We start from the raw sequence: 18,688 nt of genomic DNA, 5'->3' as shown, positions 1-18,688 counted from the left end.
TTTTTTACAGATCTCCGCAATACACATTGGACAAAATTCCACAAATGTGTAAAAAGGAAGTTACAGATGTAACATGACCCACAAACTGACAGAAAGCAGTTTTGTGTGTACTAGTAGTCACTTTGTATTTTTGTAGATAGGATCACAAATGTAAAAATACATATTTGTAGATAGTGAAATATTTGCGCATCATAGTACACATTTGTGGATTGTTTTCTGTGGATTACAAATATTAAAGTCCAATAAAATCTTCCATAATTGATCCAATTCATATACTGCTGAAAACATATACTGCAACATAATAGTGCAGTTAAACATGGGAAGGTATCTCTTTAATCAAAGTCCTTAAAATAAACCCCACTACAACACAGACATACATAGACGTGTGTTATTTTGGTTAGAATCTGGTCACTGTAATAAAGACCGGCAGCTGTTATGAAATAAAATTCATCATATTCAACATGATGTTTAACATAATGAGTCTTAATCCATTGTCTAATGTGTCTTAAAAGTTTCAGTTTTCAGTTTGAGCACTAGGGGGCAAGAAACAAACGGTCTAACCTTTAACTATCATACCACACCTAGGGATGGGCTATGTCCTCACACACAAGACCGGTTCAGTACAATCATGCATCCCAAAAACTTTGCTTTGCACTTATTACTGGTAACGTCTTCGCTAATAATAATGTTAATAAAGTGCTCAGCAAATCTTTGCGCAACCCTCCAAAAAATGTGAAATCTGCTATTTTTTAAATACAGATGGGTTTATCTTAAGTACAAAACTATTAAACTAAAATATAATCATACAAATCATATATATTTTTTCTCTTTTACTGAAGCAAAGTGGATTTACAGCTAAACTTTATCTGGGTGCGTTTAAAAGAAAATATGATTTTGGATATCAGTACTGATTTGATAGTTGAGCAAATTTAAACAGATGGTTACAGATAAATGAATAAATGAAGTGAATTCTAACCTTGAGCAGGGCCAGGGCTACATTGAAGATTATGTTCAGACCCTGCAAGAGAGAGGAGAATTAGGTGTGAATACAATAACAAGTGGTTACAATGTTTCAGTGTGTCTGTAAATATAAGTGTATTTATTTCTGATTTTATTCTGGAACTGAATTTTACCGCAATCCATAGCCAGCTTTACTTGTTGGTGGCTTCCAATGAATGATACAGCTAAGAATATAGAAATATTAGGTGGATGTCTAAAATCCTAACAAGTGTTAGAGATAAAGGATACCATTGATATCAGATGTTGGTACGTCCAGCTTTCCCTGTCCTAACTGCTGCTTAGGAGAGTGTTTTAATTTCTTCCCTAAATTTGGATTAAACACCGCCCACAATATCCTACTGAACTGAATTACACCATCTCTAAAGTTAACTTTCAATTTTCAATTCTTTATATGTATTGTGTGGAGCAAGGTATTGTGGTAAGATGTTTTGTTTCTATTAACTGATATTTGTACACTAATGCTGTGACAATATGTTTTTCCTGTCTCTTTTGTTGATATGCTGTGTGATAGGCTTCTGATGTTGAAACAGAAAGAAAGAAAATGTAAAGCTGATGTCAGCTCTGCATGGGACACCCGTCTCCTTGGTCTCTGTGATAACCAGTTCACATGGCAACACAGAGCTAAAAATATCTGGACAGCTCTAAAAATAACTGGAGAAAGAGAAAGAGAGGGGGAGCTCTGCCTTCACACACACACACACACACACACCTATCTTTGTAGGCCTCAAGATGGTGCTACAGTGCTGAGGCAGGACCAAAGGTGAGCATGACAGAAAGAAGGATAATCTCCGAGTGGGTGATTCATGCAGGAAAAAAAGCGATGAACATATATAACAGATTGGAATGGTGACGGGGTAACAGGCCAAGGGAGTAGTGAAGGCTCAAGACTACATGATGTTACACATGCGAGTTGATCAGAGCTAAGAAGATACATGTAAAAACAGAGGGGGGATCATTTTGCAGCTTGTTACCACTAGAAATGTGTTAGCAGGAGTGAAAGTAACTAAAGTGGTAATAACTGATGACTCTAAAGCGACTCACATGTGACCTAAAAAAACCTCACTTGACATCAAGGTGTGAGCCTGGGATTCCCCACCAATTTGCATAACTTTTGGAGATACAAGCTCTAAGTGGAAAAATACCATAAGATCAAACAAAGTCCGGTAGCCTCTGACTTACTATTTCTAGATATGAGTTAGAGATTTTGAAAAAGAAAGTTGGATGAAAATGTTGAACAGAGGAAAAGAGTAAAATAATTATCAAAGAAAAATGTTGAGAAGACTTCATCAAGGAAAAACCACAGCTGACTGGGGGAGTGTGAATACAGTGATAAAAGGGATGAGAAAAAAGCTCACACAAAGTTCAAGGACAGAAAAAGGGGATAAAGGTAAGAACAGGAAAGAAGGAAAGATGAAAAGTGCAAAAAAAAGGGCAAACAAGTAAAGCTGGGGATGAGAGTGAGCAATGACAGAATGCTGTTTAAAGAGAGACAAAGGAAAAGATAAGATAAAAACAAAGACAATAATAGAGACTGATGCATAAATAAGTATAAGACTGAGCCAACAAACAGAATGAGAGACAGTAGAAGAAGGAAAACATACGACAACAAAAGTTGTTAAAGAAATGGCAAGAAAATAGATATATGACAGAGAGTAAACAAGGAAAGAGAAAGATGATAGAGAAACGAAGGGATAAAGGAGTGGGAGAAGATGATTGAGAGAGCCAAAAAGAGGAGGGCAGACAGAGAGGGATGCAGGAGATGAGAATTCTGGTTTAAAGAGCAGATTTTCATCATCCGGCTCATTGGGTGAGAAAGACCTGGGAAACTTTTAATTGTTCTGCCCGGGGCCAATAGGAGGACAGGGAGGGAGGGAAGAGAGAAAGAGAGAGAAGGATAGAGGGGAGAGAAAACAAATAGGGCATTTGACTTTTGATACTGACGCAATGAAGCTTTTTAGAACAACATAAAAATTCTAATAAATAAAATATATAGAAAATACACTAATAATAGTTTTCCTCAAGGCTCTGTTCTTGGCCCCTGCTACTTTGAGTTTATATGCTCCAAACACAATAATTATTTTCCGTAAGGACACAGCTGCATGTACCACCTTGAGATAAGGGCCTCGGTCAGGCAGTCCCAGTGCATACTCATTACACATTTGGCTTCACCAGGTCTGTCTGGCAGCTTTATCTGCCACCTGATCCGACTCACCAGCAGGTGGTGATCAGCTGAAAGCTTGGTTTCTCTCTTCACCTCAGTCGCCAAATCATTTGGCCGCAGATCAGATGACACGGTCAAAGAAACAAAAACTCAGGTGTGGATCATGAGTCTTTAGTTGTTTTGGTACCAAGAAGACTTATGAACTACTATTCTAGTACTTGTTTTAAATACTTTTATTCCTTGCCTTTTTTTTAATAGTAAATTATTCTGTAGCACTGTAAAACAAAGATGCTATATGATTAAAGATTATTATTATTTACATCAGACCACACCGACTCAAAGTAGTGCTGCTGACCATTGCGGGACTGAGAGGGAATTGAGATGTTTGCAGTATTCTTTAGGCTGCTACTGCCTGATGTCAGCAGCCGCATGGCTTCTAAGGACAGACCACAAAAGAAACACACACCTAAACTGTTTTAACCGATGTTTTAGAGAGATTTTCAAAATTGTTCTTTCACCATTTGATCGTTCAAGCTCCTCTGTGATCTCAGGGGAAATACACTTGTCCAGAAGTTAAGAAAAGGTTGCAGAATATCACAGGATTTGTTAGAAGACATAGTCGTAGTAACAAGGAGTACTGTATATTAATATTTTGAAGTAGTAAGTCCAACCAATAGTAGCATTTTGAAAAGCTTTTGGGAGAAGGTCTCTTCAGAGGAGCTTTCTGTTAAAATTTTTTAAAACAGGAAGCAAGCAGTTATTGTTATCAGGTCAAGTGGTCCTAATGACATTAAATCAGTGATCGCATCAACCCTTAAAAGCCCGATCAGTGCTTCTCTATTGATAACAATGAGAATATATTAGATAAAACAACAGGGCAGATCGCAGACAAATCAGAGCTGGTATAGCTTTACCCTCTACCTGTGGCCACTGAAAGCCAGACAGAAGAGGTACTGTACAGTTTAACCAACACATCTCTCTCCATCCTTCTCTTTCCCCTTCCTCCTACATTGATGGTTGCCATCTTCCCTTCCCATTCCTTTCATTCAATTTTTAATAAGAAAGTGTAATAATTCAATTGTCTTGAATAAGACAGGAACAGAGGTCTGTGCCTGTATTGAACTGTATTAAACGCCAGTGTAAACAACAAGGGACTAGGAGTGCATCCCTGCCTGGTGCCCCTGTGCAGATTAAATATATCTGAAACTGTCCGATAAGTAAGGATTTTTGCATCAGGATTTTTTCGGGATCTTAACCCCATGAGATGAATACATTTTTTCTAACACAGCAAATAAATAGGGCCATTCTACGCAGTCAAAGTGCTTCTCTGTATCTAAACTCAAAATTAACATGTCCTCTTTTGGGTTTCTAGGGAAATACATAATGTTGAAAAAGCACCTGAAGTTATGAATCAAGTGTCCGTTTGGGATAAACCTTGTCTGATCAGGATGTACCAATTTAGCCATAAGAGGGCTGAATGTTCTAGCTAAGGATTTAGCCAAGATATTTTGGTCTGTGTTTAAGAGAGACACCGGTCTACATATGAGTCTATCTGCATCAAGTCTTTCCTTTTCTTCGAAATAAGTGTCATTTAATTGCCAGTAACCTCTGCAACTCATTCTCTACCTTTTGTGACCTTCTTTTCTACCTCCTTACTACTTCTCTCATCTTTCTAGAAGGCTGACACTCCCCTCTGGACAGTGTAGACTTAAATCAATCTACCTGTATTCCCAGTATAAAGTAGTGCAGTGAGTCAAAATGTACCTCACAGAGAAGCAGGTCAGTGATGTGGAAAACCATGCACAGGGGGAACTTGGCAGTGAAGAGGGTGAGGAACCACTGGGAGGCATACATGTGTGCCTCCAGGTTCAGCTCCTGGAAGTGGGACCACAGGTCTGGAAGCTGTTCCTGTAGGAGCAGATAGAAGAGAAGGAAGAGGAGGAGGGGGAGAAACTTTTGAGATAAAACAGTACTTAGAAGAATATAAAGATAAGGTTCCTGCTTGTCATTTCAATTTTACATTATTTCATTTTCACTCATACTTTATTAAATCATGCCGTATTGCTGAGATGATAATGTCTTTCAAGAGAGACCTACGAACAAAGAAAAGTTTAAAAAGACACATAACACAGTTCAGCACCACATCCCAGCTACCAAACAGTCAGATACATTATTCATACATTACACACAGTGTAATAGGCTAGATACTATGTTATAGAAAGCACCCACAGTCACAAAATTTTACACTGACAAATCTGTGACGAGGATGAGCAATTTTACCTTTGTAGAGCAATCTGCTTCATATATTGTACAGTGTATGAGCACCAGAATTCAATAATGCCAGTGTTATTATATCACTCTGTGAACTTGATTTTCTGATGAGGGTTCCTACATTTGTTTTATCCCCCTACCTATTATACTCTTACCTCAACATTGTGCGAAGTGCGCTTGTCTTAGGGTACAGGCATGTACAGTGAATAAAGAATTACATTAACCAGATAGTGATCCACTTTGGCAGTCAACACTTACCATGCCACACGACATGACTGGATCAGATAGTGACCTCCCACCTGTATCCTAATAATTAGCAGTCAATGCTAACATCCTTACATTGAGCACATTTGGTCGATGCTAACAGAGTTGATCTTGATGCTGAGAGATGACTGACTGCATGGCTAGGATGGATTTCAGGGGCAAATTAAACTCTAATGAGTGACTGGATTTAGGCTGTAATACCTGAGTGGAATGGGACCTTAAAAGCAATAGGATCATTGGCCTCAACAGACAGAACGAATGCTGTTCAGCTTACAGAGACCTCAAGTCTCACAGATTTAATTCTTATTATATTCGTTTACATTCAGTGACCAGAAAAAAACAAGTCAACAAGGCAACAACAAACATGTCGTCCTCTGCAGATGATGCAATCACTGGTAAAATGCTCTCCATATTTGAATATGATCAAACTTTCCTCGCTTTTATGGAAAATGCAAACACATTTTGTAAGGCTTTTTGCACTGTCTGCTAGTCTTTTCATTTTAGTAGCACCCAGGTTGAGTAACTGTAAAAATGCTGTATTCAATAAATTAAATGAAACAGCCTTCATTGTTGGGGGACCTTCATTGTCAAGAAAGAAAGTGAAAATGCTGGGAAATCAATTCTAGTGTCAATGAATGGTTCTTGACTAGTCTGTACAACAAGGATAGCTGAATATGTAAAGTGAATTTCATGGTATTTAAACTTATGTTGCAGACAAAATGACAGATTAACATTTTTGATTTTGAGCCCCCTAAATGCCACTCTTCCACTAAGTGGTGAGATTAATCCTCTCTTACACTACAGCCATAGGTGTCTGAACAAATGTGTGATGAGCAAACAAAGAAAAGAAACAGAGATCAGTGTAAACTAGCAGTGACTTGTAGTTGTAGCATCTTTTCAAACCAATTCAGTTTTAAATTCTGGGATACATTTTTAATGTACTCAGCCACAATGTTGCAGCACTTTTCAACCGCACCAACAAAGCGTTTTGAATTTGATAGTGTTTTGGGTAGCGTAGCACATACAACCGTCAGCTATGCATAAACGATGAAGAAAACATGATTTCTCAGAAAAAAAAATTAGTGGCCAAAACATAAACCTATAGGTTAGCTAGATAGTCCCGTGTTACTAAGTTAAGTAACATTGAGGATATCGTAAAGAAAAACTTGAAATGGGAACACATTACAGGGAAAAACACTTTTGGAACCAGCAGCCCCTCCCACACAGCTGTATTTCATCAACTCCGCCCATCTGGTCAGGGTTGTCTTCTTCAATTGCATTGTTATAACATTCCATTCCATTTCAAAACGCTATGAAACAGTGCATCACTAACCTGCATCAGCCTCTCCAGCTGGTAGAACTTGCAGTGAAGATCCTCAAAGTTGTTTTTATAGAGAGCTCTGAGGCCGTACTCATACATTATTTTCACCAACACACAGAAGGCCTGTTCCTCGGGCATCTGAAACCAGATGAATAACCATAAAGTACAGCTACATGAACTGAAACTCTGAACTGGCTGTCTAAAATACATATATATATAAAACTGTATCTCTGTTGCCACAAAGGAAACCAGGAGATTTTGTTTGATTCACCACATGACATTTTCTGGTCAGGATGGATTCAAGACAATAAACAGATTCTTTCTTTATCTCTATCTGCATTACCAGACCAGTGCTAAATTTTATTTACAATGTTTTGGCAACGCCCCCCCCCCCCCACCCAATCTGCTCTTTAACAAAGACGGAAAACGAATGAAAATTTAGTTTCTGACATAATTTATGTGAAATATGTGTGTGTGTGGGGACAGTGGGGATGAGGGTTGGGGGTGTTGGGTTTGAGGAGGGGGGGTCATGAAGGGGCATACTTCAAGGTGTTTACATGTGCAAAAACATTTTGTGTTCTTCATTGTGTTAGGATGAATGAAGATAAGAGGCGTGAAAGAAAGCTTAAAATTGCGTGTGTGTATGTGAGAGAGAGAGAGCTAGAGCAGAAATAAACACACACACACACACACACACACACACACACACACACACTTGCAGACGGTGAGGTGATATTTAATCAGAGTGACAGTATGTGTTTGGGGCTGAATGGGCTCCTGCAGGTAAACCTGAACCCCTATTAATATTCCTGACATCTCCTCCCATAACCTCTCCCTTCTTCCTCTTCCTCCTCTATAACCCGTCTGCCTCCTCCTCCTGTATATCCTCTCTTTCTTTTACTGCTGCTTTCCCCTTTATCTCTCCCCCTCCTTCTCTTCACCTTTACAGCCTCCTCCTCCATACCTCCACTCTCTTCCACTCCTGTCTCCTCTATATCTTAGGATGTGCCTTCACTAAACCCGTCCATAGCTCTCCAGTCATCTCTCCTTACCCCACTTCCTCCTGACCTCTTTCTCCCCTACACTCTCCCTCCATCTACCTCCACTTTAACCTGTGCTGCCCTTGTGATTTGGACCTCAACCAAACTTCTACCTACCTCTGCATATATTCCTCTGCCTCTTCTCCATCTGTCTTTTAACACCATCCACAAATAAAATTTCAGGTGTGTTTTATGCACTAAAGTTGCAACACACTTTGAACAGACAAGAAACACTGAACAAAAGAAAGATACTAATGTATGGGAAGGGGTATTTAGAGCAGGGGTTCTTTAAGAGTTGTGTGTCTGTTAATGACCTTGAAAGAGTCATTAACAGACAGTGTGAGAGTGACCGAATGTTGTGTCCACTTCTTTACCACTCCTTATTTTCTGTTATGACTCGGTCTCGTGCCTTCAGCTCTAACTTCTTTCACACTCTCTCACTCACTCTTTTCATCCACATCAGTCTGCTATAAACTGTTGTCATACCAGAAGCAAACTTTCTTTTCAGCTAGAGACATTCTTTCTGTTTCCTTCTCTCTCTCAGCCTCCATTTAGTCTTTTATATTGTCTCCGTTCTGCTTTATTACACCCAGCACAAGCTAAGAGACTTTCTGTAGATGCAGTGAGGTGTAGGTACAGCAGCACAATGCTGACATATTTTCTTTATTAAGAAACCCTTCATTATTTCCTTGATTGCTGTGCTCAATCATAGACTGTAGTAGCATCAAGATAACATTCCAGCAGCTCCAAAGAGCTTTTATCTTGACTTTGCTAATGTTGTTTCTGAGAATGTATATTGTGACCGTTTGTGATTTGTTTGTTCCGTATGATTTGTGATTTCCTTTGCCATTTGTTCCATGTTTCCGTTTAGCTCCTGTCTGGGGCGATTTTGATCTTCCACAATTTTGTGCAGCTGCTGCTGAATTCCATAGCCAGAAAATATCGCTTCTGAGTCAGTATTGTCAGCCATTTTGTGTTTCTTTGTTATGTTTGTCCCAGAAATAAAGTTTGCTTTAACGTCGCAAAGCTTTGTTTTATTTATTTCACTGTTATTTTATCATTCGACAATTTTTAGTTTAATGTCCCATTTGGGGTGCCATTCTTATGTGACAGTTTGACTCTTAATTTAGTTATGTCTGGGGTGCCGGCCTCTCCTGACATGTTAGATATTCAGGTTTTTGGTTTATACAGTATCCGTTGTCTTTTAATCAAATGTCAAAAAGGACCCATATATCAGAATATGGACCCTCACGTTGAATAACTAACTGGGTAATGAAAACCACAACTCAAGAGTTTTAAAGCGTAATAAAAAACATCTTGTATTTCAATAATGCACAAACAAAACAACCCACAAAATAATTCTATGTAAACAACTCAAATTGTCCTCTCTGGGTATCAATTCAATGTATTCAAGTATTCTCTTTGTTGGCAAAAACACAAAATAGGCTCTTTTTCAGTTCATTCAGGGAAACACAAAAATAGACTCTTTCAAAGTACGTAAATTCATTTCAATCAGTCCAGCAAAATCAATAATTAAATTAATCAAAAATCAAGGTTCAAGTCAACAACACACCACAAACCAGCTGGGATACAAAAAAAAGTGCTTTAGTGCACTTACGACCGGGCGGTCTACTGGGCAAAAGAACCCTAGTCCAGCATGTGGTCATGGCGTTTGGGCGTTACGCCGGTAAGTAGTTGATTGTTTTATTTCTGCAGCAGAGGTGATGATTATTTGTAGAGTGGTGATGGATGATAGGAACTGTACGGAGGATGATGCTTGTGTAGGTGATTGAAAACGATTCGTCAAGATATTATATTGCCTTGCTTTAAACGGTTATTCACACCAAAAAATTATTTTTACTCCGCCGCAATCATGCTTAATTCACTGCTCTCTCCACTAATCTCTTGACTACGCTGTCCTCTTCCCCTTTCACTCTTTTATTCACTAGGGAGGATACAGCTGCCGCTGTAGCGCAAAGTGAATCAGAGCAAGTGGGTGGTATTGGCGGTCCTCACAAGGGCGGTGCATCCTGAATGTTACAGGTTGTCACAATATGTATGTGTTAGGGATGAAACGGTTACCGGTTTAATGTAAAATTCCAGACAATTAGTATTACCATTTTAAATTTTGATATCATTAAAACCGTGTTTGATAACCACGCCACAGTAAATATTGTCCAGCAACAGTCTCCCAGACGCAAGCGCTGCGTGCAACATGGGTTTATTTTTAGGTCAATGACAACCTGTCGGAAGGCAGTGACGCCGCTCTGGAGATTTTTCAGCCTGTCTGAAGTGTGGTCGTATTTTGGTTTTTATAAGAGTGCTGAGGGAAGATCGAAAAAAATCGCTGCAAAAGGGGACAACACTCCCTCACCTTTGTGATCACCACCCACTCACTGTTTCCTTAAGACTTATTTGTACTTACGTAAACTGTGCATGGGGTCACTGCATATACTTAAACTTTATATCGTCTTTAGTTAATGTACATTTGATATGGTTTAGATATGTATAAATAAGGTTATTATTTAAATGTTTATGCAAACCTAAAGTGCTGCTAATTGTATATGTAGTTTTCAATATATAGTTTGGTGTATCAGTACTTTTTTTCAGCACATTTTAACAAAAACACGATACTGATAACCATTATAACTTTGGTCACTATAATCGTGATATGGAATTTTCATATTGTTTCATAAAAAAAAAAATTATTTACCAGGACAATGCACATTAATCAACGTAACTGTTACACTTCAACATAAATGTACCAGAGTTAGCAAAATAACTAATTTTCATCTGTGTCCCTGAGCAAGTTATAACTGATTAGTGCCGAACGTCATCAGTACGATGCTTCAACAAGTACTGCAAGAGAAATACAATAAATTATAATACTTTAATTACAAAGTGAGAGAAGTATATAAAAACTATTTAGTGCCAAATATCATCAGTATAGCGCCTAAACAAGTAAGGGTAGAATACATGATAATACATACAGTATCTCACAAAAGTGAGTACACCCCTCACATTTTTGTACATATTTGATAAAATCTTTTCATGTGACAAAACTGAAGAAATGACACTTTGCTACAATGTAAAGTAGTGAGTGTACAGCTTGCACAACAGTGTAAATTTGCTGTCCCCTCAAGTTTTATTTGGATCACCCCTCAACTCAAGAAAAACATAGATATGGACACAAACTGCAAGTGTTGGTACTTTTGATCCATATACAGCACCCGCTGCCGTATCCCCGCCGTTATAAACCGACAGGTCCCTGCCAGTGCTCAACTGTGGTAATGTTTGTTTACCTTGAGGGGAATCCCTCACCTAACACAGCTCAGGCTTGCCTCCTTGTCAATTAGTGCATCCAAAAGCACAACCATCAAACATTTTGGCAACGCAAAAGTAACAAACTCGAAGTAACAGTGTATCACTTGCTTCCTGTTTGGCGGGCAGTGGAAAATAACGTCTTTTATGCCCTCCAAACGAGCGTTTTCATTGGAATGTGACGTCACGTGAAAACTATGGCTAATTGGGCAATTTGGACATTTTCCCTTAGGGGTGTACTCATTTTTGTTGGCAGCGGTTTAGACATTAATGCCTGTGTGATGTGTTAATTTGAGGCGACAGCAAATTTACACTACAAGCTGTACACTCACTACTTTACATTGTAGCAAAGTGTAATTTCTTTATTGTTGTCACATGAAAAGATATAATCAAATATTTACAAAAATGTGAGGGGTTTACTCACTTTTGTGAGATACTGTAAATACATGACAAAAGTGACACAGTATATAAAAACATTAACACAGTATATAAAAACATTAACATTATGCAATATATATATGTATGTGTGTATATATATACACACATACACACACACACACACAGAAAAATATTTAAGTTGAATTTAATAGTGGTGGTGATTTTTTTTTAACCTGCTGTTTCATCTCTAATATATGTACAGAAGGTAGACAAAATAAAAGCAAAAGTGTTTATACTATTGACTCAACTCAGCCATAGTTGTGTGTGTGTTTAAATTATACACTGTAAGTGTTACATTGTTTTGTGCAACGCAGGTTTGTATACACGTGTGTATGTATTGTATCTATGCATTTATCTGTCTGATGCATTGTCTTGACCATGAGAAGGCAGGCTCAGTGGATGAATGGATGGATGATGACGTTAACTCACGTGCAGCAGGAGAACAGCAGCGAGAAATGACTGACCCTGGCAATAACCAATTTCCTCATCATAGACAGAGTAGGCCTGTGAGAGAGAAAGAAAAAGAGAGAGGACATATTCAGTTACTCTATCAGCAAGACACCAGAGGTCACTGACATTAACCAAGGTTGTTTACAATGTATAAATTAATCCAATTGTCTCCCTATTTTCACTTCCCTTTAACAATAACATGGTCTTATTATTGTATAAATATTATGATATAATATTTATAATTGTTTCTTAAAACCTAAATGCTAAACCTGCTAAATGCTCCACTGCGTTCACCAGCTTGGTGCTTGCTGCGGCAGAAAACGACACTATGACAGCATTGAACAAAAACAGTAAATTTGCTGGACAGCTAAACAATGAAACATGCTATAAAGCCATGTAAAGCTGATGGGAGCTGATTAAATTTATACATATTATATAGTAAGGCAAAGAAACTCAAGTCACAACACAAAACGCCTCACCACTGCAGTAGTAAAAAGTGGACTTGTCCAACATAAGAAAACTGGCTGGTTTGGTCATTAAAGTATGGAAGACCAACCAAGAAGAGTAACCTTCAGATGACCATTAGGAGAGACGTGGTCCCAAAATGCATGATAGTTAACACACACCCCCACCAATCATGCTAATGAGCAAACAGACCTTTTCACAGTGTAAACAAGGATCCAGGGAGAAGCAAAGGTGTCTAAAACCATTCGACCCACAGGTTGTTGTTTTTTAATGAAGGAGAAATAATCACAAAGCTTTAACTATTATCTGCCTATATCCTTGCAAAGCATACAGACTGGAAAAAGCATACATTAACAGTGAATAGGCAAATCATTTTAATTTCCAATGCTTGCCTAAAAGAGAGAGATCAGAGGTAAGTGGGGCACAAAACAGGGCAGCCCCAAACCATTTGAATATAAACCACCTCATCAAGATGTTAAAGAGGTCAGCAGCACCAGCCCTTATACAGAACCTCTTGAAATGATTAATCTGGTGATGGTTCAGTATATTCCTCCCAAATATTTTGGGAATATGTTCACTCTTTGACGGACACATTAACTTCGACAGCAGTCAAACCTCCATACACTGGGTTAAAAGATTCTCTCCCCCCTTTCCATGCTTGAAAAATTTGTGTGGACATCCAGAGCTCCACTGCTGATCTGTTCAGCTAATTTGGGGTTTGATGTGGAGGTAATGGAGAAGTCTTGTGGAGCTGTCTGGAGTGTAATCTACAAGCTGACATGCTTGATGGAGTGTGGCTTTCACATGTCCCCAACTCGGCTGGGAGAAGTTCATGCTGACAGATGGATGGGGGAGGTCCTGGTGGGTGAAATCTAAATTTGTTAGCCTGAGCAGAGAATAGGCTCAGAGGGGTGGATTATTGCAATCTATATGCCTAGTTTCTCATAACCAATATAAGCAGTTTTTTATTCTTCTAAATGTTTATACCTTTATAGGAAACCTTTTTGACAGTACAAATGTGTTGAAGTGGACATACTATGCTCATTTTCAGGTTTATACTTTAATTTTATTTAGGGGTTGTACCAGAATAGGTGTACATGGTTTAACTGCTGCAACTCAGTGCGTTTCTCAACTAGTGTTTTTGAGGTTGTGCCAAGCTAGCCATTAGTAGAGCATTATGATACGTGTTACATAGTGATGCAGATAGGTTACGGAAAGCAAGTGAGTAAAGGCTTGACTACAATGGACCTGTAACTCCCTTTGTGGTGGCCTTTGGGCTTTTTAACTTTGTAAACCTATGATATGCACAAAATAAGAGATATTACACAATCAAGGAAAGGGTAAAAGCTGGAACATCTGTGTGGGTTCCTCATTCGTATTCATTGATCAGGTATTATTATTACAAAGTACAATACAAATACATAGTATTAAAATAACTCCTTTGGTTTATTCCATCAGGATACCTTGACACAAATATACAGGTCAGAAATTGATTGACTGCAACAGTTAATGGGACTATCAATAATCATCAGTGCTGTAAATGTGTTCTTGAGCAAAATAATGCATATCTGAACACCAGATTTATTTAAAAAGATATGAAGCCGAGCTGGGAGGGATCTTGTGCCAGTGGTAAAGGAAGGCTGAGACCACATTATCATGTAGAAACAAAAATGTACAGTAAGAGGTAATTTAGACATTTAGTTGTAGTGCAAAAAGTGTGCGTGCTTCTGCACATCGTTATTATTGTTTGGTAATCTCATATATTACTTTTTTGATTTGATTTACATAACATAGAAATTTAGAAGTTCATAATCTTTAAGTTATTTATAAGGCAATGTATGCATTTATCAGACTGACAACAGTAAAGAGATAACATGAAATGAGGGCAGAGAGAAATAGGGAATGACATGCAGCAAAGGTCCCCAGCTGGAAGAGAAGAGGAAACATTGCCATTCATGGTTGACGTTTATACACCTGGGCATATTAAGAATTTGCAGACTCTGAGTTCTGTTTCCACTGCAACATTAATGTTTTTGTGATACATTACTTGCTCAGTGTACCCTAGAAACAGTTTTTTGCTCTTATAGTTCAAAGGTCATTCCGCTTTAGGATGAGAATGGGGATTCAGGATGGCAAATTGTCATTCTAACAAACCCTGCTGGCATTGTGTTTACAATTATACACAAATTTGATCAGGATGGTGGTCACCAGGATATGAACTAGTATCCTGAATAATGTGTGCATGGAAACACTCAGTGATCGCGGGGACATGCAACATTACCCTGGTTGATGAGGCGTTATCGTGTTTGCTTTATTCCCTGCCTTGTTTAAGATCCGTTTCCATGGAAATACAGAGAATATTCTCTTTATCCATTTATCAGAGAGTAACATGTTTTGAATCCCCACACCAGCTGGGAGAATAATGCTCTCCCCTCCCTGAAAACCCACTGTCAGTGTGCCATTGAGTGAGGCAGTTAACCCCCGACCGCTCGGCCAGGCCTTCTGAGTGACCACCAGTAGATGTCTTAGGTTGTTCAGGTTAGCTGGAATTGTGACTGAGTGGAACATTAAAAGAATGTAGCAGATTATCACTGAAAAAGAGCACAGAGCTCAGGTGACCTTCCCTGGAAAATAAAGGTTAGAAAATAAAAAGACTCCAGGCTTATTACTGAGTAGGATATGAAGATGAATATAAACTTTGTACTGGATCCTCTGTGCCTGTAACCCACTCATGCCTCAAGATCCAACCAACCTTATCAGCAGCAAATCTACATGGATTTGCATACAAATGAAGGCTGGCTCGCCACTGACCTAGTTGGGTTCAGACTGGATGCTAACACTTCCTGACAGGTTCTCCCAGAGCGCTGACCGGCCATACTCAACTTCTGCAGCGCCAGGAAAATACAAAGGAGCAAAAGTTCTACTTCATCATTCTTAAACTACCTTTGATTTTAATGAATAAACAAAACACTTCTGTGATAACCACGCTGCAAAAATAGAAAACACAACCAAATACTGAAACACTGCATGTAGCACCTACAACAAAAAAAGGGGACACTAAACAGTGATTAACACACACACAGGACGCGGCTGGGACACACTTGTCCCACCAAAACAATACCTTACATTTTAGTACTATTTTCCAGTATTTTCCAGCATCACTTACAGATAGCAGACTTCAATAACTTCATGACTCATAAACTATGATAACAACAAGTGTGTCCCAGCCATGTGCATCACTTTTTAGTGTCCCCTGGAAACCGCTGTTGATGTCATCTGTGCTACATGCAGCATTTCTGTATTTGGTTGTGTTTTTCAAATATTCCTAAATGCTGCACGTGTCTTGACAAATTGGTGAAGATGGCCACCATATTTCTGCTTATGGATAAAAAAAAGTTCTTGAGGTTGAGTATAATCAATCAATGTTTATTTTTGCAATATTTATATATTTGACAAATTCCTTAGGTTCAAGAAATTGTTTCCGTATTATGTTGCTGGGGGTTGGGTTTCATAATCAAGACTATTTAAGTTGCATTTCAGTAATTTAATGCTCTCTGTATTACCCATTTCTGTGGTTAAATGTTTGTGTGTCTGTAGCTGGCTAAGGTGTTTGATTAATGTGTAGTTTACTGTGACCTTTGCCCAGGGTAATTATCAGTGAGCTATTTTGCTGTTGGAGAAAATTAAGGAATCTATTCTGAAGATACACTTTTGGAGAACTCCGAAGCATTTATGGACATTGCAATCTTAGTAAACTGTTCATATCATATAATATCTCTTTTTGACTATTTAGTTACTTAAAAATTATACATGCTGATTTCACATTCAGTATTTTCTGTTTGTGACAGAGCAGTTTGCTATGTTGTAGGGCAATGCAAAGACAACTGACTGAGGAGGACAGTGACAGAGATTAAGACTTTACCTTTGTCTGAATAAAATGTACCGTGTGTCTACACAGATAATTACCTCAGGATGTGAGTCCACTGGAAACCCTCACCTTATAGCACATTCCTCAGTCATTTTAAAGGACAAGAGGAGCTGCTGCATGTTTTTTCTATGATACCAGTCTCGCAGCGTACACACGGTGTTTCTTTTGTAATCAACATAGGGTTAGTTAAGTGTCTTCTAACTATCTTGTTAGAAGAGAGCTTGGCATGCACAGTTCAACATTTATTTACATATAATATATATATATATATATATACACAGTATTCATATATAGTTAAACCAAAAGTGCATCCCTTTTCAAACTGGATTTCAGGACTTATATATTATTAGTAATATATTAGTGGACACACTGCCCTACCTCACTCATAGGCTTAAATCTCAAATATTTTGATGTGCTATATTTTGATCTGTGACTATGCTGATATTGTGCCCTTAGCCTTGTTTTCTCAGATATATTTGGCTGCCACCACTACTGACAGCCCATAAATAACAACAAGTGATAGAACATAAAATGCTTTATTTCAGTGGACAACTGGCTGAATTTGGAAATCACTTTGGATGCAGTTTACAGTCTTTCAGTAGCCCTGCAAACTCTGCAGACATTTTAGAAACTCTGATTTGCTACAAAATTTTAGCCTCAAGGACATCTACTCAGCATCAGCCTGACAGTGCAAAGCAGGACTAATCAGTGATTTATTGAGAATCTTTAAAATGGCGACTTGATTTCTACCTCTAAAAAGTGTTCAAACCTAAACCATTGGAACTAGGCCTTAGAGAGGTACAATAAAGGTATAAAGCATTGAGCAACTGAACGGTCTATTTCCTGACCCAAACTGTTTTTTCAGAAACTGTTTCTGGTGGGTAATTTGAGAGAAATCTGCCACCTACATAACAGCCACTATGTTTTTCCACTTAGAAAATTGGAAGAAAAGATCAATGACTGTCCACTGAGTGGTGCGTATGTCCGGTGTGTTTTGAGTAGGAAGGGTTCATGTCTCAGTAAAGGCGGGCACTGTCAATTATATATTTTAGAGCCAACTTGAAATGCCAAGCAAATTCCTACTGAGCCTTGCCAGATCACAGAGAGCAAAAAAAAAACCCCAATTGGGTGGCTGCAAGGCACAAAATTTACAAGGTTTTGCACACATTTCAGAATTAGTTTCTCATCTCACAGTAAGTTTTCAAAAACGTTGGAACACAGCATGAAACAGTGCGCATTGAGATTTGCCTTCTGTTCCATGCCGCCATAAAGAAAGTGAGGTGACAAACAGTTTTGTGTAATCCAGTGCTGACTTGATCAAATTCAAAATGTCCGGGTGTTACTGACAGCCAACTCTGTTGCTACATGGATGCTCCTCCACAGCCTTGGGCTCACCTTGCAAATCTTGTACAGTGAATCCTGTCCATCTCCATCAGAGTCCTTGAAGTAGTCGTGTGCAGGGAAGGTGCGGTGGATGTCCCGAGTAATGACACCTTCCTGAGCTGAGTCCTGTAACACACATGGATTACATGCTTTAGACATGACCAAAGCCACAATTGACAATGTGTTGAGTTTTGATCTTGTTTGATATCCCTCCTCCTGGGTGAGGTACTGCATGTTTAGATATAGCTTATTCAGAGTTAAGCACTTGTTTCTAAATGGCTTCATGAGATGACAAGAACAACAAGAAATAATTTTGTAAATGTTTATACACAGTAGAAAGGCAGCAATGTATTGTGCTCAACTCAGAACACAGCTATGATACAAAGTAGCAATACACTGCTATGTCACTGTGTTTGTTTGTAGTAGTGTTTGTCCTCTTGCAACAGTACTCCCCAGGCCTCAGTCTCTTAGTCTGTGCTGTCTAATCCACAGCCACTGCAGTGTACACACACACATACCAAACAAGCCTGCTTCTTTTCCTATGCGTGTCTCTCTCACACACATACTGTACATACACAGGCACTCAGCTATTTCCCCCTCACTTTCTTTTCTCACACACGTACACA

General features: G+C 38.6%; 1 protein-coding gene across 2 annotated transcripts in view; it reads right to left on the bottom strand.

Moving 5' to 3' along the window:
* The window catches only part of rabgap1l (RAB GTPase activating protein 1-like), a 132,896-nt gene that overhangs the window by 32,740 nt on the left and 81,468 nt on the right, over positions 1–18,688 (bottom strand). For both annotated transcript variants that reach the window (XM_038715470.1, XM_038715471.1), the window contains 5 exons: positions 18,075–18,188; positions 12,266–12,340; positions 7,050–7,175; positions 4,946–5,089; positions 977–1,018 (listed from right to left, as the gene is read on the bottom strand). In XM_038715470.1, the coding sequence (XP_038571398.1) occupies positions 977–1,018; positions 4,946–5,089; positions 7,050–7,175; positions 12,266–12,340; positions 18,075–18,188 (501 nt within the window). The remainder of the gene's footprint in view (positions 1–976; positions 1,019–4,945; positions 5,090–7,049; positions 7,176–12,265; positions 12,341–18,074; positions 18,189–18,688) is intronic.

Source organism: Micropterus salmoides, unplaced genomic scaffold, assembly GCF_014851395.1.
Source record: "Micropterus salmoides isolate LMB-PRFRI ecotype aquatic unplaced genomic scaffold, ASM1485139v1 Ms_hic_scaffold_13, whole genome shotgun sequence".
NCBI lineage: Eukaryota > Metazoa > Chordata > Actinopteri > Centrarchiformes > Centrarchidae > Micropterus > Micropterus salmoides.
The sequence above is the reverse complement of the archived record's forward strand: the minus strand, read 5'-3'. Positions and strand labels throughout refer to the sequence as shown.